This window comes from Artemia sp. Qi Xiang Cuo, chromosome 5, assembly GCF_049724085.1.
Source record: "Artemia sp. Qi Xiang Cuo chromosome 5, ASM4972408v1, whole genome shotgun sequence".
In the NCBI taxonomy this organism is placed as follows: domain Eukaryota; kingdom Metazoa; phylum Arthropoda; class Branchiopoda; order Anostraca; family Artemiidae; genus Artemia; species Artemia sp. Qi Xiang Cuo.
This window is the reverse complement of record NC_142798.1, coordinates 33,070,660-33,097,582: the sequence shown is the minus strand read 5'-3', so window position 1 is coordinate 33,097,582 and position 26,923 is coordinate 33,070,660. Positions and strand designations below refer to the sequence as shown.

Here is a 26,923-nt window from a genome sequence, read left to right as displayed (position 1 = left end):
ATTTAAAAAAAAAAAAATGAAAACAAAACAAAAAATTAAAAGATAAATAGAATACAAAAAAAGCCAAAAATTAAAAGAATTAAAACCAAATACCTAACAACTATAAAGCGAGTCATTCGCCAATATCCGCGATTTGCGCAAAGTCCAAAACATTGGAACTACCATCGACGGATACTAGCGAACAACTGAGAAATAAAACAAAATATTTTCATTCACTCAAAACAAAACGAACCAGCAATTAAATAATAATTCTCCAGCTTTATTAGCTTTTATGGTTCAACTCATGAAACTCCGTACTTGGTTCATTACCCGTACGCAATCCACAGGCCTGAGTAGTATGTGGCTAGGGCATAATAATGATGAGAAAAAGGACAACATCAAAGGGCAGTTTCATATGGCTAGAAGCGGCGCTTATTTTTCAGTTTTGCCCTCCAGATAATGATTCTAAATTGTTCTCTCCGAGTCGTTGCACATTAAGTTGTCATCAAATCATGGACGATGCATTATTGGTATTTTAGCCGTTTGCAATTTCCTTTTTGTCCAAAAGTGTGATGTTCATTGGGCTCGGGCATAAGAATAATGAAAAAAAATATTCCCCCCCCCAAAAAAAAACATACAAAAGGTAGCAGATTTTGTGGTTACAATTTATTCAAGGGTAACGCTTTACTGTGGTACATAATTGACTTAGAACTTACAAAGTTTTGAGAAATCGACACGTGCAACAACTCAGGAGAAAATAATTTAGAACATTATCTAGAAGACTGAAACCAAAATAAGCACACCTTCTAGCCATACGAAGATCTTCAAATTAGAAATGATCCCCTTTTCAGACGATGGCTTTTTAATCCTTCTTGCTATATTTGTATAATTCATTATCTGAAAGACTAAGCAAGTAGCTAAAATGGCCCTGGTAAAGCTTGAAATCCTCTCGGTGACGATCCCAAGATCGTACACCTGCAACTCAAACTGGTAAAATACTACATGGAGCATTCCTTGAGTAACTGTCAAAGCTAAGAATACACAAACCCTTTCAACGCTTTGGACCAATTAATAGTTTGAAAGTTGTTTTATTATAAACCAAGTAAGGCTACCTATACTTAAGCGACCTGTACTTCAAAAATCTACATCAATTTGTCGCATCTAGTTTGACCAGCCTCAATTTCTAAAAATAAACCTTAGAAACATCTTCAAATAACTGTTTTTTTAAACATAATAAACACTGTCTTTTATTATAAACATGAAAACACAATAAAGCTGACAAAGAAAAAGCTTTACAATTTCAACTCCAAAATCATAATTCTACTGTCAACACTAAGGATAAAGTGGAGCAATAAAATAACAAAGTATCATGCCAAGCTAAACTTACATCCACGCCGCAATTAAGTTTTAACGATTCCACATCATTCGGCAAGGCCCGCCAGAGATCAGACGCTGAACTCGTTAACACATCTTCTTCTTTTACTTCTTTGCATCTTTCATCGACCACAACACCGTTCCTTTTCACGGTCACCGTATCTTTATTAATTGTAGTTGTTTTCACAGTAAGAGAAGAATCAACACGCACCGGTGTAACTAACAGGCCTGCTCTGCGTAGAAGCTGCTGCAGTAATTCAGGAGGTGGCACGGAGCCATTCATTAAACAATTCTTTATTGTTTCGCCTTCTGGTCCAGAGAGGACAACTGGAGTACCATTAACAAGCACTACTTCTTCTTCCCTTACTGAAGTTGTTTTTTGAACGTCAAGTACTTGAGTACCTTTCCCCAGAAGAGACTCGACTGTTTCTCGTATTTGTAGATCATCAAGAGCTGCCATTCTTTCTGCTATTTCCCAATTTCTCTTTTTACTAGAAAATAAGCATGAATTTAATATTAATTGGAAACTTTAATATTTTGCTTTTCTACAAGAAATTTAGACTTACTATTAAATTAGCGTTAGAGCATACAGGAAAATTTAATTCAAATTCAAGATTGTAAAATATAAAAGAACTTCATCCTATCCCGAGCAAGAGGTAAATGTGTGCAGAACAAAGAAATGATCATCATATACAATAGATTTCTTGGCACGCTCACCGTATCCTTATACAGGATACGGTATAAGAATCAACATAATCAAACGTAATATTAACCTACCCAGACACACACATATATAGGAATTCCCCCTTTTTTGACGGGGGGGGGGGAATTGTTCTTACAAATTTGAATAACAATGGAAGAATTATACTGAAAATTGGTAGTGATTAGAACAACGAATCACAAAATATCCAGGTTTCAAAGACGGGGGTGGGTGATATATATATATATATATATATATATATATATATATATATATATATATATATATATATATATATATATATATATATATATATATATATATATATATATATATATATATATATATATATATATATATATATATATATATATATATATATATATATATATATATATATATATATATATATATATATATATATATATATATATATATATATATATAAGCCTGTGCCAAATATAAAAAAAAAAACTCGAAGGAAAACTTAAAAGCACTAACATTTTGTGATAACTGATGGAAACGTAAACAGATCAACGATGTGTCGGTTGTTCTGAGCAAAATTAATACTACTACCAGACTAACAAGACCTCTAAACTAACTAACAAGACCCCTAAACAAACTAACACAAATATCTGAACTAACTATCAAATCCACTTCTCACCTTAAAAAGCACTATGCGAGGAAGCGGAGGAAACTGTTAAAACCCTGATATTGGAATGTCAGTTACATTTAGGGGCGTCTTCCGGGGAGGGGCAGTCACACACCCCAATAGTTTGGAGAGAAAAGTTATTATATAGCCCATGCCCCTTGACTTTCCAGATATAGACTCTCTTGCCCCCACCCCAATAAAATGTTGAAGCTACGCTCCTGGTTACATTTATATACTAATATTGACAGTTGTTGCTGGGCTCCACACGTACAGTTTAGAATTTCGAAAATAATAAAATGCAAGAAGACAACAATTGTGTTATTTGTGAAGTCAGGGCTGCTTATATTGGAGGGGGAGAATTCTAAAGGACTTAAATTCCAACTGATTGGCTCTTCTGTATGACATTTCAAGCCATAAAAGAATGAAGGTTTTGAATCATAAGATCATTTATAAGCAGTCTCTGCTTCTGTGTGATGCAGTCTTACCAAGCAGAAGCAGAAATATTTAAAACAAGATTAATCTTCTGATTTCAGCTAGAGCTCTATGTTGACTTATGGTCTAAAATCAAGGCTAAAATTCTCTAAAAGTAGCCAGAATATTTTGGTTTCATTTAATTTTTATTGATTATAAAACAGTTAGATTTAGGTAACAGAGTATCCAGAGTAAGAGAACATGTCCCGCTTTTTGCAGTAGGCTATATCCAGCATTCCCTCCATTTTTTCCTCTTCTTTATCTTTGATTCTTTATCTTTCGGTTAATGTAAAGTAGAATTGAAGAAAATAGAAAGGTATAACTAATGCTAGCCATGTTGTTTTTTTTCTGTTTTTTTAGAGTGGATGATTTTCTTTCCTGCCAGTTTCTCATTTCCTTTGGTCCTTACTTTGTGTCTCGTACGAACGAATAATACATGCCCATGATTCTGTTTCTCATTATATAAAAGCTCCTTACCTCCGATGAGATGACAGTCACCTCGGCTCTAAAGTGCCTTTTCCATGACATACTAAGAAATAATACTCTAACAGATCCTATTTACCATCCCAGTTTAATGTAGACCTTATTCCAAAGCCTGCTAATTGTCTCAATAAAATTAGCCAAGCGAAACATGTCATTGTTGAGAAACAAAAAGAGAAAGCACAGGCTTTCAATTTGAGAGGTTATTTTTATCTGTTCCTACTCTGTGACATGATCATTCTTCTCAATGAGAAGCGGCTCTGTCTTGTTGACATATTGGGTCTTAAATGGATTACTGAGATGTAACCAGTGTTTATACAAAAAAAAGACGGCACTGAACATAAAAACTCTTAGTGAAATTTTTTAATTATTCAAAAGCTATATCCTTAATTTAAAAAAAGGACTCTTAAAACGCTCTGTTTCAGAAATCAGGACAGAGGAATCCCATTTGTCTGGGCTGTTAAATACACACTTCGGTTTTTTTTTTGCCTATTAATAAATTTTAGAACATAGAAGTAAATTTTATACGATCTTCTAAGACTGAAAAAGTAGTTAATCAGCGTCTTAGAGATAAAGAAAGTTTCATTCACCTTACTCAGATACTGGTACTTTCAAACATACAAAAAACCCCATTATATGGAATGTGAGCCAGCAGCCCACTTATTTTATTTTGTGCTACCACTACTGCTAACAACTCACTGCAAAACCAAGCCGCCTGAGAGCAACACAGCATAAATCACCAACATTATAATACTTAAAATTACTATGTACGTATCCTGGACGCCAGCAAGGCAAAATCCATCCCCCCTCCTTGGAAAGAAAGACATTAAACACATGTGTAAAAATAGGAAAATGAGAAATATTCCCACTTAAATCTTGGTAAAAATCCAGGCTTAGGGTAGAACTTGACCACTCTCCCTCCCCTCCCAGAAATTTCCCGGCGGTACTCATAGCACGCATATTACTGAAAGCTACTAGGTATCCTAAAGAAAAACATACAAAAAACAGATCTGGGGATACGAATTTAGAAAAGTGGATGAAGCCTGGTTTTAATCATAGATGAACATGGTTAAAATTTAAAGCAAGAACCAGAGATTTTCCCAGGGTCGGTGACTAGAACTATACAGGTAAAAACAAACAAATGTTTCTGCAATCAGTAATTATGTGTTCCAGGTAAGAAAGCTTGACTGTCATTCAATAGGATAATGAGAACCGGCGGAGAATGTTCTCGGTTTAGCTAAAGGTCCTTAAGTAGGCTACCAAGGAAATGATTTAATGCAGGAAATGTTAAACTGAAGAAACTATAAACCTTTTATTTTAGGTTTCAGGCAGGCCCTGTCTCCAACACCTTCTGAAAGATTTACTGACCACCATGAACTGTTAATGTGCAACTATACAGTATGCCTACTGCGCCAAAATCTATGGAGCTTTAGACGAATCAACTCAATCACATTAAGCTTTGAAACAATCATCCAAAATAGCCGTTTCTTTTGTACGGACTGCATATATCTTTAGGGACCATTAAAAAATAGTTTTGACATTTCTAAATCGAGTGACCATTTCAGAATATTTCCTCGATAACCTTTTGGCCCTCTTCGAGCCAAAAGTTTTCTTCTATGGCATAAAATGGCAAAAATCACTGCACATATTGACGTAATATGGTCTCTTCTTGTTGCATAAAAGGACACTAAACTTTCAGTTCCCGGTGGAATGAGCCCTCTTCCAATATTGTATGACCACTGATTCAACGCAATTACCCCTCAGAAAAACAAAGAAAGAAAAAAATTGACACAGGCCCTCAAACATAAACTTCATAAATTTGTTGGTAGAGCATCAAACCTCTGCTTCGGGTAATTGAATTTGACGGCATAACTCCCGTCAAGATTTAACCTGTTTTTTTTTGTGGATAGATTTTCTTCTTTTTTTAATCTTGCAAATTTCTCTAAATGCTATCAACCTTGAATTTTTAGGCTTAAAATAGTATATTTTACATATTTGGAATAAGCATGAGATTTTTCTAAAATTCCTTTTTTTACAGTTTCAATTATTGTTTGCACAACTTACTTCTGTTTGAATCATTAAGGACTGCTCTAATTAAAATTTAAAAGGACATTTTTTTCAATAAAATAGAAGAACAATTTACAAAATTAAAACAAGCATAAATTAAATTATGCAAGATACCAGACTTAACAGAAATCATAACGAAAGAAACATCCTTCTCTTAGCTAATGCAATAATAAAAGCCAAGTTAAAAGCCCTCCTACTTTATTTTACTTATACTACTCGACTCGCTTTTTCGTTCAGCTCATGGGCGCACTAATTTTTAAAAAACTACCCTATGTTTTTGGATTTCCGTTACATGTTTTCATACCACTAGCTAATGGCTTCAATTGGGAGGAGGGGGAGGGGGTAATCTCCCTTGTTTTGAAATTACCTCATTTTAGAATTGTCCTTGAAAAATGGCTATTTTGGTATTTTCACTGATACACTGAAAAAAATTGCCACCCTAGATTTTGAAAAATACGTTCTCCCCCCCCCCCATAGCACAGTCATGAATTGACATCGCTGTCACCAGTAATAGTTTCCTAAGGTGTTTAAAGCTGGCAAAACCGGTTATTTAAACTGCTTCTCTATTACCTAATTGAAGCCAATATTCCTGAATGATGACCGGTGGCTGTTCACCCGCTCGCATATTGCAATGATTTTTCTATACTACCTAGTGTCTATTCAGGTAATAAGTCTATGGTTCTATTTCCCATGATCTTTTATAAATTATATGATCCCTATACGTTAAATGATCTCCTTTATTCTTATTTTCTTTTTTAGTGTCTTCATTTTGGTTATTATTTTGTTTAACACTTGCATTGTCCTACCGTAAAGATTCTGTACATAGCTTACACGGTTTTCAACACAATTATTATTAATAATATACAACAGCGTGTTATAGTCAAGTATATTCTTTTGATATTTTAACAACAAGATAACCATCTGGAAAAATTGACTCATATCCATAGTTCCGAATAAGGAAAGAACAGAAAAAGGAATTTCACTGTGCTCCGTAACAACTAAAAAATTATCATAGCCGCCGCGTAAACTTCCCAAAAAGGACAAGCGGCCTCGTGTATGGCATGCGTAATTTCTTTTGAATTCCTAACCGTCTTTTCTTGAAAAATTTATCTATAGTTGAAAAATTCAAGTATATAAGAATATACTTGAAAAAAAAAACAACTACAAGCTAGAAATTTTCCATTTGAGTTAATGCAAACAGTAAGGAAAAGTAAGTTTGAATATATTTGCATGTACAAAATGACAAATTTACATATGATTTTGCCAGAGTTCTTTCAACAATCAAATAAAACAGTAAAAACTGGGTATGCATAAGATAGTCCAATGTTACTGGTTCATATATTTTCAGAATTCCCCTTTTGCCAAATATTCCGGCAGTACTTTGGAGGCCCACTCAAAATGAGATTTTCCTAATACAGAGATTAAGCCTGTGGCGTCAATTAATAAAATTTTTAAGGGACAAAAAATATTTTTCAAAATCCAGGGAGGGGTAAATTGGTAGTTTTTCAATTAAAATACCATAATAAAGCTATTTTTCAAAATCTAAGGGGCAAATTGACTTCCTCTTCCCCTGAATTTACGCCCCGAGTTTAGCTAGCGTTAATTTAGGCCAATCAGATTTTTATAGAATTTTGCTATTGACTGAAAAGCTCCATGAAAAATTACTGGATAAGGATTATTAACTTTCACTTCACCGCCTCAATGCCGTCTATTATAAGCATTCGAAAGATTAAAAGTGCCTTTGGGGTGGGGGGGGGCATACCTAATACCAACACAGGAATGTACTCAACAACTTCTTAAGTTTCTTGGCGATTGGGTGAACAGCAAGGCCGTATCCAGGGGGGGGGGGGTACCCGGTTTGAACCCCCCCCCCCCCCGAAATTTTGACCGACTCGAAAATAAGTCGAAAATTAGTAAAACCTAGGTAAAAATCAGTAAAATTAGTCGAAAACTGAGTCAAAAATTAGTAAAAAAAAAACCCAAAAAAGTCAAAAATTAGTAAAACCCCCCTGAACAAAAATCCTGGATACGGCCCTGGTGAACAGTGTATATTTTGAACAGTGACATCTATATTGGGTCAACAGAGAGTAGTATGTACATATGGAATTTGCCAAGGCCCCTGTACCAGACAGGTTTCTGGTGGGTATAGTCTGGTTTGGTGGGTACAATCTGGTTTGGTGGGTATAATCTAGTTTGGTGGGTATAATCTAGTTTGGTGGGTATAATCTGGTTTGGTGGGTACAGTCTGGTTTGGTGGGTATAGTCTGGTTTGATGGGTATAGTCTGGTTTGATGGGTATAGTCTGGTTTGGTTTTTTGGAGATTCCCCGCCTGTTCTTAAACATTGCAAAAAAGATAGCAGCATTCCCCGCACAAATTTGTTTCAACTCCAAGTTTTTTTTTTCAACCAGACTGGTGTTTTTTTTCGAGCTGACACCTGTTTTTAGGCAGCCAATCAGAGACAACCGAGATATTTACTCCTCTCTCTCTCTCTCAGACAATTTTTTTGTTGTTGCTAGCTCAGTTTCATTGTGACAGTGAGAGTGTTAACACATGAAAAAATGTTCCATACATGCCCCCTATGTATGTACACACTGGGCAGCTGGTCATCATGTGAGAATTGCAAAATGATTGATGAGTATGATGAAAAGTTTAGATGATGCAACCCGTTTAAATTGCATAGAGGATATGCTGTACAAATTAAAGGTTGCAATTGCTTTCTCGAAGAGTTGTATGACTCTCATCCTAGAGGCCACCTATGCTCCAATTGCCATTATGATAAATGTCATCAGTGGGAGAATACATATCCCGGTATGATTGAAAAGAATCCTAAGCTTGATTTTAGTTTATTGCTAAGAGATTGGGATCGTCGTGGTTTTAGATTGTTCTGGGAGGAGGCATCGGGTCAGCGATTCAACTGCTGGAAGAACAAAAAAATTTGGTTTTTACGTCATCGTTGTGAAGACAATGACTACTATGATTATAAGCCCACTGATTTTTATTTGGCTGTGACGGAATGTGATTCGCCGCTTGAGGACACTATTTGTGACATTACTTCAAATAAACTAATTGAAACATGTGAATTCTATAAAATGAATGAGAATAGTATCATTGACTATACAAAGAAATATGACAGGAGTGAAGTTACACTACTGTAGAAAATGTGACCCTGACATTGCAGTACATCAGGATGATTATCCTGTGAATTCGGATAATACACTTGCACTAGTTGTTGTCGATTAATACCTTGTAGAAGATGAAATCTAAGGAGTAGAACAGTCGTTTTATCGTTTTTATAAATTTTTATTAATAAACAATTTAACATACATCTTTAGAACAATTTATTTTTAGGGCACTAAAATCAATATTAAATACGCTAGTAAGTATATTTTCCACTAGAAAGTCGTTCAATTGAGGTAAGTCAACGTAGATGTCGAGAAACTGTTTGTAGGTGTAGCCACGACATCTGAACATGAAAAAGAGTAGTGCATGAAAACCACATGTCTTAGTCGTTAAATCCTGTACTCTTCGTTGATTTTGAATAATGGTTTTCTCACTGCTTTCAATGAAGTTGCTGATGTATGGTGTGTAGAATTTATACGATAGGCCAAGAGGATCAAAAAATTCAATATTCTTTGCTGTTTGAAAGATGCATAGCCAATGACCGGTCTTCAAAGTCGATGGACTGCTATTAACAATGATAAGGCTATTGTTAACACTTTGAATTTTTTCAATGAAGTCTGAAGGTATGCAATAGGACTTGTACTGCGACATGTAAGGATCCATACTAAATACGTTGATTATATGGGTTTTGTTCATGGTGCTAAGTCTAGTAAAACACTACCATCGGGTGTGATTTCTCCAAATTCTTGAAATTCACATAAAAAGATTAGAGTGATAGTCTAACTCAAAACATCGGTGAATTTAAACTCTAGAAATTCAGTTCCCATTCGTACTTTGCTCATATCCTGTTGGACATACAAGTCCAATACAATTACCCCATGTCTTTTGTAAAACATCGAACTGGGTAGTCCATTTTCAAATAGTTGAGAGTCATGATGTAGGGATTGTATGGTCAAATTGTAAAGAGTTCACTAGGATTTTTGTCAAATGATAGAGTATACCGTGGACTACTATTAACTTTGCACACAAATTTAGATATACCAAAAAATATCAAGTAGTGGGGGGATTTAGTCTAGGATCCAATACCACTGCCACTCTTCAAAAAAGCCAAAGCCACTTTTGATGGGATTTCTCCATTGATAAATGATGAATCGCTATAGCTACGAGAGCTAGTGACAATGTGACATTGATTGGTGATTGTATGGGGGACAAGAAGTTTAATGTTGTTGCCATTGGTTCTTAGCTTTTCCACTGCCAATGCAACAGAGCTCATAACTTGTTGTTTTCGGACGTGGAGAATTGCCGATGTGATAATGACATTTGCATCGGGTGCTGCAGGAAGTGTTTTTCTCAAAATGAAATTCGATGGGGCAATCTGTAACTTTATGTCAATCTTGACAGTAGGGGTTAGCCATTGGGATATATTGAATATCTCATGATTTAATTTTCCAACCAGATGATACTCTTGGGTCACTGCGGTAGTCAACTCACCATCAGTATCAACACCTGATCGATATTTATAGCCTAATGATTGTCCTCTCAACTCCTTGTATGCCTTTGGTGTCATCATCATAAATTGTATGTAGCTTGCATAGTTTGATAAATTATTGCTAGTGCTCACCAATGTTCCATTAATAAATACATTAATTTGTTTGAATAGATTGTGTAGAATACAGTTTTCATAGGAGAGACCATCGCCAGCATTTGGAGTTGTATTATCTGACTTTTTCTTCACCAAGACATTTAAATGAATAAATATTGACGACAAATCAATTAAATAGTCTTCAGTGGAAAATATTTGAAAGTGTATATTTTCTGAAAGGGGGGGTTGGGGATGAAATTATTCATAGTGGCCATGTTTGACACTGACATGAATATTTTCTGTATTGAATAGATTCAATGAGGAACTTATTGATGGATATAATTCCCTTTGGGGGAGAGAAGTCATCTTAAGAGAAGAAGTCCTTCTTTGATCTAACAATCTTTTTCTTTTTCTTCTTCTTCTGTTTATTGGTCTTCCTTGTTTTATTCCTCAAAGTCCTTGTTGATGTCCTTCACTTCCCACTTGGGTGGAGACTGATGAGTGAATGACGCGAACGCATCATTTTCAATCCCTCCCCATTTTGTCGAGATTTTAGTTGCTCACCAATGGCTCTTGCTGAAGATCTAATGTTTTCCTTAACACTCTCCTTGAAATTCTTGCCCGACCCCCAGTCCTGTAATGTGGAGGCAGCAAAATTTGATGCAGCAGGTACAAGATATTTTCTGGCAAGGGGTAGTGCAGAACGAAATAGCGTAGCAAACCAGCTACCAAGACCATAGCCAGACATTGTAGTACGCCCCTTGTAGTAGTCCAATTCATTGCCTATTTGACGTGGACTCAAAGCACCAACATAGTAATCGATATCGGGACAGACAAATGGAATTCTCCTATTGTTCATTTTAGGTGATTGTGCTGTCCTTGACAATGGGTCGAAAATGACATGTAATCACTGCTAAGTCTTTTGTTATTGCTAAAGGATCACCCAATTCACTTCTTAGTGTTAACTGACAGAGTTCCAATACGAAGAGTTTACAGGAAAATACTGAAGATGCTTTATATTATAGTGATGAAAAAATTCATAAGTTGTTTGTATTTCAAGGACAAGTATGAGGTGGGAATTTGAATTAACGACTCGCAAAGTTTACACCAAAGATGCATATAGAAATATGCAAAAATCTGATGCGAAACCGTGCGGATAATCAGCAAAATAACTTGATTCATCCCGTAAACGGTGCCGGCACTTTCCCCATTGATCATATTCTATTTAAATCCAAGAACATCTCTCAGATTATCATTGAGAATAATTATTTCAGTTTCAAGAGGTGAAGTAATGTAAATCTTAACATTTTCCAATGAATAATTAAAATGGAATTTATCATTCCTACGATATGAGATTTTTCTATTGATTGTACGACACAAATCTCCCATAGTATCGTATTCAATATATTTCAATCTGACATGTGGATATTCCCTAGATTTAAGTGCTTCAACCCATTCATATTCGACATAGTTCAACCCTTTCATAGTTCAATCGAGTGGTATAACTTTTATATCATAAACACGATCCTTTCTCAGGATGTCAGAGATATTTTTGAGAGTACAGTCGACAAGAGCCACTTCATATGCACCGTAGAATTTGATGGCGGGGGAGAGTTTTGTCCAAGAATCACTTGTCGTATTTAAATAGATGTAGAGAAGATCGGAAACGTTGAATATGAAAGTTACATATAAATCATTGGGCATTGTCAATATCTTCATCATCGATCCAATAATCAAAGTCAGAGTTATATCCTAGCCACCAAACAAGTAACTGTTTCTTACCCCTGCTAGTACGTGTCTTTAATATCTTCTCAATTTGATAGATTTCACTAGCATTTTTAAATTTTTGTAATTCATATTAATAAGAGCCACCAAGAATCTCTTCATCTTTGGCATGACGCAGGCAATAAGTTTTGGGTTTAGTGTCTAGGATTTTTGCCACTTTAAAAAGTTTGGTGGATAACAAGTAATTCACCAGTTCAAAAACATTAGTTGTTCTATTAATTCAAACAATAACACCAACATTGAATTTATTTTTTATCTTGAAAGTCGTTTCATTGGAATACTGTTTAAAAAAAGTGTTAATTGTATCAAAATCAGAATGATGAACTTACATTGGCGTAGAGTTGAACAATGATCAATGAGGTCGTTGATTATAAATCAACATGATTTTATCTAAATCATGAATAAAAGCCGGTGTATTTTTCAATGTACAATATCTTGAAATTGAAGGTCGAATAGTTCTTATCAATCGTTCGGCCAATGCAGCCTTTATAGGATAGTGACTATGATAGAGCAGTGTACTATATTTCTCTAGAACTTTTGCAACATGGGGATTAACAAATTCACTACCATGATCCGTTTGAATTTTTTATATGAGTCCTGTTCGAGAACTCTTTCATTGGCCAGGGCAACTTCAACGCCTCTATTCGATTGCAATAGAAATGCATATGCATAGTGACTAAAAACACTGATTTCATAAGGAATGTACTTGCAAAGTCTATTGTGACGTCATTGAAACTCATCTTGAGTCAGGATATCTGCTTGCACTACATTCAATGGTTAAAACGCTTTAGTTTTCGCTATTGATTAGCACAAAGTCTATGATTTCTGTACAGAGTGTTACTGGATTCATTTTGTAGATAGTCTTGTACACTTTTAGTTCGAACACCAGTGACTTTGGAAAGAGTGGTGGGGGAGCTTAAACTCCCCGCCTCACCAATATTTTCATAAACACCTTTCAGAACTTCAACCATTTTGAACGTAAACACGTTGTGTAACGTCGGCTACCCTTTTGTATACTGGCTGTTGGTGGTGGTGACTTGATACGTCTTCGCTTTTGTCTAGCTATTAGCGGTACGCTAGTAATTTCCAAAATTGATTTAAAATCTTCTTCTTCTTCAAGTTTATATTTTATTGATCCCAATGTTGTTGATGATGATGATTTATGTTTATTTAATTTTCTTTTAATTTTTCTATTGCTAATAATAATTTTTGGGCAGTTGAATGTATTTAGAAATTTGTATAGATGAGCGTCAAATGAAAATATTCCTTTACGATTTGTAACCATGTCTTAGATTAAATCAAGTAGATTATAGCTCTTGCCCTGAATTATAATCCCTTCCCCATTGCTCTCAACTTGAATATGATCTCGACCACTTTTCAAGAGATAGGTTAGGAGTCATGTACATTGTTAGCAATACTAGTGGGGCCTTAGATTTCCAATTTTAAATACAAATGAATCCAATTCCTACTTCTTTAATTGTGTTCCGGCACCAGCAGCAAACTCTTGAGAAGATGATGCTTTTTTGGGATCAATACCAGCAGCAGCAGTGGGCTTCAATCGATAGGACTTGTGTTTGTCCACTCGGCGAAGTGCATCTTGAAGTAAAAGCAGTTTTTTATCATCCTCAATATTTTCATTGTCAAGGAATTTACTCAGATTGTTCTCAAAGTGTTCCACGGGTGAGAGAGAGAGTTCCATTGTAGTCAATTCATAGAGTTTTGCCATTCTCTAGAAAAAACTGTTTACAAATCCTGCAATTATCGGTAGTAAAAGCGTGAAAAAGCTACCGCCCGCCTTAAGAAGACGTTTCCTTTTAAAATTCTTTCTTTTGTTTTTAGAGGCCAATGTACGTACAATGGAACGATGTTGATGTGACTGTTGTTTAACTACTTATGGTTGTTCAACATTACCCTTGATCAAATGAGAGAAAAATTCGGGAGTAGGACAAATTACATCACTTTCAATACTATGTGTCAGCACGGATTACCTAGTTGAAGGGGTTTAAATGACTGAAACTATAACCAGGTGTATATTTTCATGTAGTTTCTTCAGTGTCATGATAGCGACTAATAAGTTCTTTTTGTGTTCACAGGGAGATATACTGTAATGTCATTGTCGAAAATATGTGTGACTACACGCAGATCCTCGGGTGTATTTTGATTAGGATCCAATAGGATATAACCGTAGGGTTTATTAGTTGCCTGAGTGTATGCTGAGAGCAGAAATTTAGGGGCACCTGGATAGATTTGTTTATTGAGGGTTATTAGCGAGCTAGAATCACGAACAACTCTGTAGATGATATAGTAGGTGCAGTTCAAAGCAAGTATTCGCATACATTTGCTCTGATGAAAGAGATCGTGCAGAACCAGAGTAACGGAAATCTGTTAATGATGAGAGCGAAGAGTGAACAATTACAGCATTTCCTGGGACCATTGTTCAATAGATTCAGCCAGATCGTCAATGATCAGCCAAGAGTTTGGTTCAATAATGCTGAAAACATCAAGTCCCTGGATGAATTGTACCTGCACCAATCCCATGGTGGTGGCAGCAATTGCTTTTATTTTATCGTATGACTCCTGCCAAATACTCGCGGCCCGGGGGGGGGGGGGCCAGCCGCCAGCGGGGGGCGCACCGCCCCTATCAAAGTTATCTCTTTTTTTACTTAGAGCAGATTTTTTTTTGTAAATGTTTCATTCAAAAAAAAAAGTGATATTATTTCAAGTTCTTTAATCTAATGTTGTATTTTTTCTCTATAAATAAAAAAAAAGTATTTATTTAAGTGTTTTTTCTCTGTGTGCCTATGTAAATGTTGTATTTTTTATTATAAATAAATTTAAAAGTGTATTTTTTCATGTTTAATGTGATTTTTTTTCAATGTATTGTTACTTTTTTTTATGCATATAATAAAAGAAAATATGATTCTTTATTCGTCTTCTTATTATTATTATTATTCTTGAACAGAGTAGTAGGGAAATTATTTAGTCATTAGACAATTATGGTCTACAGTTAGTTGTCCAGGTAAACTGTTGAAGGGAACATGTATCAATTTAAAACACTATTTAGATCGCTCCTGTGTGGCCCCTCAATGTTGGGCAAAACAACACTCTTAACTAAAATAATTAAAAATTGCGATAAAATGTTTGCGGAAAAGCCGAAAAAAATCTACTACTGTTACAGTATTTGGCAGGAGTCATACGATAAAATAAAAGCAATTGCTGCCACCACCATGGGATTGGTGCAGGTACAATTCATACAGGGACTTGATGTTTTCAGCATTATTGAACCAAACTCTTGGCTGATCATTGACGATCTGGCTGAATCTATTGAACAATGGTCCCCGGAAATGCTGCAATTGTTCACTGTTCGCTCTCATAATGAACATATTTCCGTTACTCTGGTTCGACACAATCTCTTTCATCAGAGCAAATGTATGAGAAAACTTTCTTTGAATTGCACCTACTATATCATCTACAGTTGTTCGTGATTCTATCTCGCTAATAACCCTCAATAAACAAATCGATCCAGGTGCCCCCAAACTTCTGCCCTCAGCATACAATCAGGCAACTAATAAACCCCACGTTTATATGATATTGGATCTTAATCAAAATACACCCGAGGATCTGCGTGCAGTCACAGATATTTTCGACGATTACATTACAGTATATCTCCCTGTGAACACAAAAAAGACCTATTAGTCGCTATCATGACACTAAAGAAACTACATGAAAATAGACATTTGTTTTCAGTTCTAAGCACTTCAAAACCTCCGCTTAGGAAAGACATACTCAAACATGGTATTGACAATGACTTCATTAATCTAATATCTGAACTTTGTATAAATTTGACCGAAGGTAATGTTCATCTGCCAGAAGCAATTAAGCAACAGGCAAAGCAACATCGTTTCATTGTACGTACATTGGCCTCTAAAAAGAAAGGAAAGAATTTTAAAAGGAAACGGCTTCTTCAGGCGGGCGGTAGCTTTTTCACACTTTTACTGCCGATAATTGCAGGACTTGTAAACAGTTTTCTCTAGATGGCAAAACCCTATAAATTGACTACAATAAAACTCGCTCTCTCACACGTGGAACACTTTGAGAACAATCTGAGTAAATTCCTTGACAATAAAACTATCGAGGATGATAAAAAACTGCTTTTACTTCAAGATGCACTTCGCAGAGTGGACAAACACAATTCCTATCGGTCGAAGCCCACTGCTGCTGCTGGTATTGATCCCAAAAAAGAATCATCTCCTCAAGAGTCTACTGCTGCTGCTGGAACCCAATTAAAGAAGGAGTAATTGGATTCAATTGTATTGAAAATTGAAAATGTATTGCACCGATCATATCGCGAACAATGTAAACGACTCCTAGCCTATATCTTGGAAAGTGGTCAAGATCATATTCAAGTTGAGAGCAATTGAAAAAAGATTATAATTCAGGGCAAGAGCTATAATCTGCTTGATTTAATCTATGACGAGGTTACAAATCGTAAAGGACTATTATCATTTGACACTCATCTATACAACCTTCTAAATACATTAAACTTCCCCAAAAGTCTTATTGGCAATAGACAAATTCTAAAAAAAATAAATGAACATGCATCATCATCATCACCAACAACATTGACACCATTAAAATATGAACTTGAAGAAGAAGAAGATTTTAAATCAATTTTGGAAAATACTAGCACACCACTGATAGCTAGCCAAAAGCGAAGACGTATCAAGTCACCAATATCACCACCATCCACCATACAAAAGGGTAGCGGACGTTACACAACGTGTTTACGTTCAAAATGGTTGAAGTTCTGAAAGGGGTTTATGAAAATATTGGTGAGGCGGGGAGTTTAAGTTCCCCCGCCACTCTTTCCAAAGTCACTGGTGTTCGCACTAAAAGTGTACAAGACTATCTAAAAAATGAATCAAGTTACACTCTGCATAGAAATCATAGACTTCGTGCCAATCAATATCAAAAAACTAAAGCCTTTTACCCATTGCATATAATGCAAGCAGATCTCCTGACTAGATGAGATTCAACGACGTCACAATACACCATACAAGTACATTCTACTTGCAATCAGTGTTTTTAGTCGCTATGCATATGCAATTCTATTGCAATCAAAGAGAGGTGTTGAAGTTACTCATACCATTGAAAGTATTCTCAAACTGGATTTATATAAAAAAATTCAAACGGATCCTGGTAGTGAATTTGTTAATCCCCATGCTGCAAAAGTACTAGAGAAATATAGTACACTGCTCTATCATAGTCACAGTCCTATAAAGGCTGCATTGGTCGAACGATTGTTAAGAACTATTCGACTTTTAATTTCAAGATATTGTACATTGAAAAATACATCGACTTTTATTCATGATCTAGATAAAATCATGTTGATTTATAATCAACGACCTCTTCGATCATTGTTCAACTCTACGCCAATGTATGTTCATCATTCTGATCATGATACAGTTGTCACTTTTATTAAACAATATTCCAATGAAACGACTGTCAAGAAGAAAAATAAATTCAATGTTGGTGATACTGTTCGAATTAATAGAAGAACTAATGTTTTTGAAAAGGGGAATTACTTTTGGTCTACCGAACTTTTTGAAGTGGCAAAAATCCTAGACACTAAACCCATTACTTATCGCCTGCGTGATACCAAAGATGAAGAGATTCTCGGCGGCTTTTATGACTATTAATTGCGAAAAGTTAAAATGCATGTGAAATCTACCGAATTGAAAAGATATTAAAGACACGTACTCGCAAGGGTATGAAACAGTTACTTGTTTGGTATCTAGAATACAACTCTAATTTTGATTATTTGATCAGTGTTGAAGATATTGACAATGCCCCATTATTTCTATGTAACTTTCATGTTCAACGTTTCCAATCCTCTCTGCAGCGATTTGAATACGACAAGTGATTCTTGGACAAAACTCACCCCTGCCATCAAATTTGACGGTACATATGAAGTGGGTCTTGCCGACTGTATTCTCAATAATACCTATGATATCCTGAGAAAAGATCGTGCTTATGATATAAAAGTTAGACCACTCGATTGTACTGTGAAATGGTTGAAATATGTCGACTATGAATGGGTTGAAGCACTTAAATCTAGTGAATATACACATGCCAAATTGAAATATATTGAATACGATAATATAGGGGATTTGTGTCGTACAATCAATAGAAAAATCTCATATCGTAGTAATGGTAAATTCCATTTTAATTATTCATTGGAACATGATAGGATTTACATTACCTCACCTATTGACACTGAAATAATTATTCTCAATGATAATCTGAGAGATGTTCTTGGCTTTAAACAGAATATGATCAATGGGAAAAATGCTGGCATTGTTTACAGGATGATTCAAGTTATTTTTGCTGATTATTCACCTGGTTTTGTCTCGGACTCTTGCATATTTCTCTATGCATCCTTTGTGGAAACATCGAGAGTCGGTAATTCAAATGTCCCCCTCCTACGTGTTCTTGAACGAAAAACCACTCATGAACTTGTTCATCACTATAATATAAAGCATCTTCAGTATGTTCCTGTAAACACTTCGTATTTGGAACTCTGTCAGTTAACACTAAGAGGTGAATTGGGTGAACCTCTAGCAATAGGAAAAGGCTTAGCAATGATTACATGTCATTTTCTAGCCATTACCAACGACAACACACTAACCTAAAATGAACAATCGTATAATTCCATTTTTCTGTCCCGTTTTAAATTGCTCAGTTGGTGCTTTCAATCCACGTCAAAAAAGCATTGGATTGCACTGCTACAAGGGGCGTACTACAATGTCTGGCTTTGACCCTGGTAGCTCGTTTGCTAGGCTATTTCGTTCTGCACTACCCCTTGCCAGAAAATATCTTGTACCTGCTGCATCAAATTTTGCTGCCTCCACACTACAGGACTGGGGGTCGGGCAAGAATTTCAAGGAGAGTGTTAAGGAATATATTATATCTTCAGCAAGAGCCGCTGGTGAGCAACTAAAATCTCGACAAAAAGGGGAGGGATTGAAAAGGATGCGTACACGTCAGTCACTTATCAGTCTCCAACCAGATAGGAAGCAAATGACATCAACAAGGACTTTGAGAAATAAAACAAGGACGACCAATAAGCAGAAGAAGAAGAAAAAGAAAAAGATTGTTCGATCAAAGAAGGATTTCTTCTCTTAAGATGACTTATCTCCCCCAAAAGGAATCCTATCCATCAATCAGTTCCTCATTGAATCTATTCAATGCTGAAAATGTTGATGTCAGTGTCAAGTATGGCTACTATGAACAATTTCATCCCCAAAAACCCTTCTCAGAAAATATACACTTTGAAATATTATCCACTGAGGACTATTTAATTTATTTATCGTCAATATTTATTGATTTAAATGTTGTGGTGAAGAAAAAATTAGATAATACAACTCCAAATGCTGGCGATGGTCTCTCCTACGAAAACTGTATTCTACTCAACCTGTTCAGACAAAGTAATGTATTTATTACTGGAATATTGGCGAGTACAAGCAAAAATTTATCCAACTATGCAATCTATATACAATTTATGATGAAGAAGAAAAAGGCATACAAGGAGTTGAGAGGACAATCATTGGTCTATGAATATCAATCAGATGTTGATACTGACGGTGAGTTGACAACTGCAGTGACCCAAGAGTTCCATCTTGTTGGAAAATTAAATCTTGAGATATTCAATATATCCCAATGGCTACCCCCTAATGTCAAGATTGACATAAAGTTACAGCTGGCCCCATCTAATTTCATTTTGAGAAAAACACTTCCTGCAGTACCCGATGCAAATGTCATTATCACATCGGAAATTCTCCATGTCCGAAAACAACAAGTTATGAGCTCTGTTGCATTGGCAGTTGAAAAGCTAAGAACCAATGGCAACAACATTAAACTTCTTGTCCCCCATACAATCACCAATCAATGTCACATTGCCACCGGCTCTCGTAGCTATAGCGATTCATCATTTGTAAATAATTTCTGAGACCACACTGGCTAATCATGATAAACAAAAAAACGCGAAGAAAGGAAACGAGGACAATTAACAGCCAGTGAAAAAATTGAAAAATTATGCAAATATTTCGGTCAAGACCTCCGCTTGACCGTCCTCAGTGCAGAATAAAACTTATAAAAATATAAAAACCAAACCTTAAAATAAAAACACGAAACTAAAATTGGACGACCCTTTCCTAGTAACGGTGAAAGGGTTACCCTTTCACCGTTACTAGGAAAGGGTCGTCCAATTTTAGTTTCGTGTTTTTATTTTAAGGTTTGGTTTTTATATTTTTATCAGTTTTATTCTGCACTGAGGACGGTCAAGCGGAGGTCTTGACCGAAATATTTGCATAATTTTTCAATTTTTTCACTGGCTGTTAATTGTCCTCGTTTCCTTTCTTCGCGATTTTTTGTTTTTCATCATTTATCAATGGAGAAATCCCATCAAAATTGGCTTTGGCCTTTGTGAAGAGTGGCAGTGCCGTTGGATCCTGGACTGAATCCCCCCATGATTTTAATTTTTTCGGTCTATCTAGCCTTGTTTGCAAAGTGAATGGTATTCCACTGTACACTCTATCATTTGACAAAAAATCCTATAGAACTCTGTACGAGTTGACTATGCAATCCCTAGATCATGACTCTCAACTATTTGAAAATGGAATAACCGATTCAATGTTTTCAAAAAATCATGGGGTAAATGTATTGGATTTGTCTGGCACACAGGATATGAGCATAGTACGAACAGGGAATGTACGCTTAGAGTGTACATTTGCTGATGCTTTGACCGAGGGTATCATACTAAGATGACTGAGCTATTTTGAACACTAGGGCGAAATTATACCCAATGGCAGTGTTTTATTAGAACTAACACGATGAAAACAACCCATCTAATCAAGGTATTTAGTATGGGTCCAGATATGTCCCAGTAAAAGTTCTATTGCATACCATCAGACTTCATTGAAAAAATTCCAAGTGTTAACAATAGCCTTATCATTGTTAATAGCAGTCCATCGACTTTGAAGACCGGTCATTGGCTATGCATCTTTCAAACAGCGAAGAAAATTGAATTTTTTGATCCTCTTGGCCTATCGTATAAATTCTACACACCATACATCAGCAACTTCATTGAAAGCAGTGGGAAAACCATTATTCAAAATCAACAAAGAGTACAAGATTTAACGACTAAGACATGTGGCTTTCATGCACTACTCTTTTTCATGTTCAAATGTCGTGGCTACACCTACAAGCAGTTTCTCGACATCTACGTTGACTTACCTCGATTGAACTACCTTCTTGCTTAGAATGTACTTAAATTTGTATTTAGTATTGGTCTTATCGTCCTAAGAATAAATTGTTCAAAAAATTTATGTAAAATTGTAAGTTAATAAAAATTTTTATACACCATAAAACGACATTTCTATTCCTAACGTTTCGTCCTCTGCTAGGCATTTGTCGACAACAACTAGTGCAGTTGTGTTATCCGAATACACAGTATACTCATCCTGATGTAGTGCCATGTCAGAGTCACATTTTCTACAATAGAGTGTAACTTCACTCTTGTCATATCTCTTTGTATAGTCAATGATACTATTCTCATTCATTTTATGGAATTCACATGTTTCAATTTGTTTATTTGAAGTAATCTCACAAATAGTGTCTTCAAGTGGCAAATCACATTCCGTCACTGCCAAGTAAACAACAGTGGAATTATAATCATAGTATTTACTGTCTTCACAACGATGATTTAGAAACCAAATTTTTTTGTTCTTCCAGCAGTTGAATCGTCAACCCTTTTCCTCCTCCCAGAACAATCTAAAACGACGACGATACCGATCTCGTAGCAATAAACTCAAATCACGATTAGGATTCTTTCCAATCATACCGGGATATGTATTCTCCCACTGATTACATTTATCATAACGGCAATTGGAGCATAGGTGACCTCTAGGATGAGAGTCACACACCTCTTCATGAAAGGAATTACAACCTTTAATTTGTACAGCATATCCTCTATGCAATTTACACGGGTTGCATAATCTACACTTTTCATCATACTCATCAATCATTTTGCAATTCTCACATGATGACCAGCTGCCCAGTGTGTACATACATAGGGGACATGTATAGAACATTTTTTCATGTGTTAACACTCTCACTGTCACAATGAAACTGAGCTAGCAACAACAAAAAAAATTGTCTGAGAGAGAGAGAGAGAGGAGTAAATATCTGGGTTGTCTCTGATTGGCTGCCTAAAAAACAGGTGTCAGCTCTAAAAAAAAAACCAGTCTGGTTGAAAAAAAAACTTGGAGCTGAAACAAATTTGTGCGGGGAATCCCCCGTTCATACTGCTATCTTTTTTGCAATATTTAGGAACAGGCGGGGAATCTCCAAAAAAACAAACCAGACTATACCCACCAAACCAGACTATACCCATCAAACTAGACTATACCCACCAAACCAGACTATACCCACCAAACCAGATTATACCCACCAAACCAGATTATACCCGCCAAACCAGACTATACCCACCAAACCAGACTATACCCACCAGAAACCTGTCTGGTACAGGGGCCTTGGCAAATTCCATATGTACATACTACTACAGAGACACACAGACAGACATGCATTTGATTTTCTTTGTATTAAATAAAAAAGTTTTTTCGACTGAAAGTAGGGAGCAACATCAAAACTTAAAACGAACAGAAATTATTTCGTATATGAGCGGGATTGCCCTTCCACAATCCCTCGCTGTAAGCGCTAAAATTTGTATAACTTTTAGAAAATCCTCTAATTAATTCCAATTAAACGGCACAACCCATGAAACACAAGTGTTTCATGAGTCGTTTGGGACAAAAAGTAAAACTTTAGCGGAAAGAGCGAGGTAACGAGGAGGGGAAAACCCCCCTCATATACGGAACAACTTATATTCGTTTTCAGTTTTAATGTTGCTCCTTACTTTCAGTTGAAAAAACTTGTTTTTTTATTTAATTTCTTATCGTTTTTAAAGTAATACCGAGAAATCCGGCTCCCCATCCATGAAAAATTCCCTCCTCCACGGAAGTTTTCTCTCGTGCAAAATACTCCACCCCCCCCCCAGGAAAATTACATCTTCGCTGAAAATTCCCCGCAGAAAATTTCTTACGGACGATTATCCTTAACATACCTTCATTTGAAAGACTAATTTCTAATCCTTTTTCAGATTATCACATAAATCACCCCTCCCTAGAAAATTTCTCCAGAAGCCTTCTCCCTCTCCCTACTAGAAAGTTGCTCCCGCGAAAAATTGCACCGTGGAAAATTTATCCGGCTGAAAATCCCTCCCCCCCCCCCCACGGAAAATCCTCCAGACACTCAATCCCGCTGAAAATTTCCCCCGGAACATCTCCATATGTCCAATTCAGTGGGCAAAGAGAAAGTATGACAAATAAAATGGATTTCGTAGGCTATGGGAATTCTGGTGAATTTTCCCAGTCTAAAAATTTCCCCTGGAAACTTCCCTCATCACAGAAAATTCTCCTCTTGGAAAATCCCCCCAGCAAACAATTTCCCCCACCCCGGAATATGTCATATAATTCGCAATAATAAATACTATACTATACGCAAACAACTGGCAAATTTCATAAAATATAGACCTTTCCCCAGAGGCTGTGGGGGGTCAGGTTATTTCCAAAGGCATAGTTCTCAAACCTTTGAAGCATTCTGAACAAAATGGTTATCTGAAAGTTTTGATCGGACGATTTTGGAGAAAACAGGGGCGTGGGAGGGGGCTAGTTGCCCTTCAATCTTTTTGATCATTTAAGAAGGGCTCTAGAACTTTTAATTTCCATCTTAATGAGCCCTCTCTCGATTCTAAGAAAATTAGTCCAATGCGAACACCTTGAAAAAAACAACAACAAATAAACACACATCCGTATGATCTTACCTTTGGCAAAAAATACAAAACTCCACATTTTTGCAGATGGGAGCTTGAAACCTCTATAGTAGGGTTTTCTGATACGCTGAATCTGATGTTGCGATTTTCCTTAAGATTCCTGGATTTTTTGGGATGTTTCCCCCTTTTTCGAAAATCAGGCAAATTTCTTCAGACTCGTAGCTTTTGATGGACAACACTAAACTTAATGAATCTATATATTTGCAATCAACATAAAAGTCAACTGTTTTAATGAATTAAATAAAAATAAGTTTTTTTCAATTGAAAGTAAGGAGCAAAATTAAAACTTTAAACAAACAGAAACTACTACGTATATGAGGGGGGGTTGCGCCCTCGTCAATACCTCGCTCTTTATGCTAAAGTTCGAATTTTGTCCCAATACTTTAAGAATGAATCCAGAATCAGAAACGCCGTTTAATTAGAATATAAAGTTTTTGTAATTTTAGAAGTACAAAAAAAAAATTAGCGTAAAGAGCGAGGTATTGACGATGGGGTGAACTTACTGACGATGGGGCGAACTTACTGGGTTGCTCTTACTGCCAGTTGAAAAAAAAACTTTTTTTTATTCAATATCTGATCGTTTTTTAATCAATCCTGGGAAATTCAGCTCCCCTCTATGGAAAGTTCCCTTCCCCCGTGAAAAATTACTAAATTGAAAAATCCTCCTCCATAAACCCCCCTCCTCTCCCCCAGAAAAACCCCACCTGAAAAGTCTGTAAGATTCCCAATAACAATTAATATATGTAAACAATTTGCGAAGTTCATAACTTGCAGTTATGGACTTCCGTGATCGTGAACTTCCGAAAGATCCGTGATCTTTCTTCTGACAAAAAAAATGCGAAATTCCACATTCTTGTATATAGGAGCTTGAAACGTCTACAGTACGGTTCTATGGTATCCTGAATCTGATGGTGTGATTTTCATTAACATTACTTGATGTTTTGGGGGTTGTTTCCCCTTTTTTCAAAAATTGGCCTAATTTTCTCAGGCTAATAACTTTTGATGGGTTCCAATAAATTTGACAAATTTTACATACTTTGAATAACCATAAAAATTTGATTTTTTTTTGTTATTTCTATTGTTATCAAGACTCTGTTTTTTAGAGTTGCGGTTACTATTGAGCCATATTGCTCCTTACTTACAGTTCGTTACCACGAACTGTTTGATAGCTCTTCATGGACAGGGATTGTTAAAGAGTTAATTTTTGGGAAGAAAAAGCAAATTAGGAACTTGCCATAATAATTTAAGCCTGTTCATTAAGTTTTAATATTATATTTTGTGACCTTGAATTGTTTACAGTTTTAACCATGCGCATTTCTGCGGCTCTGGCAGTATCATATTATATGTCCCTTCCAGCCTACCAGCGGTCACATAGTGAATGTGGTCACTTTTAAAATAGCACTACCAATGTAGAGGAAATTTTTGGCATGAACATTAATAACTTCTTTATTTCTGGGCTGTCAAAAGTTTGAGGGACCTGTTAATAAAGGGGGCATCAAAAAGCATCTTACTTGGACCAGACCCATAATGCCATCAACGAGCATATAAAATTATGCAATATGAATATTGATCATATTCCTATAGATTCAAAAACCTGATAAATGATTCGATATTTATTAGTTAGAAAAAAAAATTCTAAAACAACAGGCAACATTTCTTTTTCTTGGGGAGTGTCTCAACTCAGATATGAAAGCCAATGCTTCCGCTATACCCAAATTGTTTGCGGTTTCCAAAAATGTTTCCAAAAGAAGATCGGTTTTCCAAATTCCGAAATTTTGTATTAACTATATTTTTTTAGATACAACCTAGTATCTACAGGTTTGGATACAGATGTCACCGGTATTCTACAGCCGAAAACTAGTACGGACATACTATAATTACTAAAGCTAGGATCTACGTCCAACCGAAACCGTAATGACAATGTCAGGAGGAAAACGGACTCCAGAAAATCTGCTAAAGAATCTTCATCTATTTCCCTAGAGAGAGAGAAAAAAAAACACTATTTGGCGATTCTTTTTAGAACTCGTTCAACATAAATAGGCCTACAAGTTTCTGGCATAGGACAGTCGAAACCTAAGACCAGACTTTTCTTACTAAACTATCAAAGATATAAAAATTAAAACCTGCTTCGTCCCCTGGACCCATATTACAATTGCATTAATTAGGGTGGGTGGCATTTGCCCCCTAGATTTTGTATAAGACCTTTCTTTAATTTGGACTGAAAAATGCCTCTTTTCGGTATATCCATTGAAAAAAAAGAAAAAAAAAAGCAAAAGTATCCCTTCCCTTAGATTTTGAAAAATACATTTGTCCCACTCCTAATTTTTGCGAACTGACATCAGTGCTATCTTATGTCTATTCATTCCTGAGAATCGTTGTTTTCTGAGATTTTTCTTTTGGTTATTTCGTGTCATGAAGTTTTTAGGGCAACAACCACATTTTCATAAGTGATGCCACGCTAAACTGTGAAAATAAATTACCGAAATTGATCGGTTAAATGCGACCGAGGGATTGCCAACTTTCCGCTACCAGCGTAGATACCCGATGCGCCGCGTGTGCCGCACAGTTTTGCTACAGTTTGCACAGTTCCGCACCGCATGACACAGTTCAGACAACGCTCGGCACAGTTCTGCCAGGATTGGCATACTTTGCCACACTAACATGTGCCAGCGGGTGTAAGTTATTTCGTAAACCTCGAATGTGACAATGCTTTTCGTCCCCCAAAAAATAAATAAATAGAAACATCAAGATCCTGGTAAAC

At 36.0% G+C, this 26,923-nt stretch overlaps 1 protein-coding gene across 3 annotated transcripts in view; it reads right to left on the bottom strand.

The window, feature by feature from the left end:
• LOC148952048 (ras-GEF domain-containing family member 1B-like) overlaps positions 1-26,923 on the bottom strand; it is a 421,272-nt gene that overhangs the window by 190,790 nt on the left and 203,559 nt on the right. For 2 of the 3 annotated variants that reach the window (XM_089089509.1, XM_089089510.1), the window contains exon 2: positions 1,367-1,844. The exons of the other annotated variant lie outside the window; for it this stretch is intronic. In XM_089089509.1, the coding sequence (XP_088945635.1) occupies positions 1,367-1,813 (447 nt within the window). In that variant the 5' untranslated portion in view covers positions 1,814-1,844. The remainder of the gene's footprint in view (positions 1-1,366; positions 1,845-26,923) is intronic. 3 annotated transcript variants of the gene reach the window in all.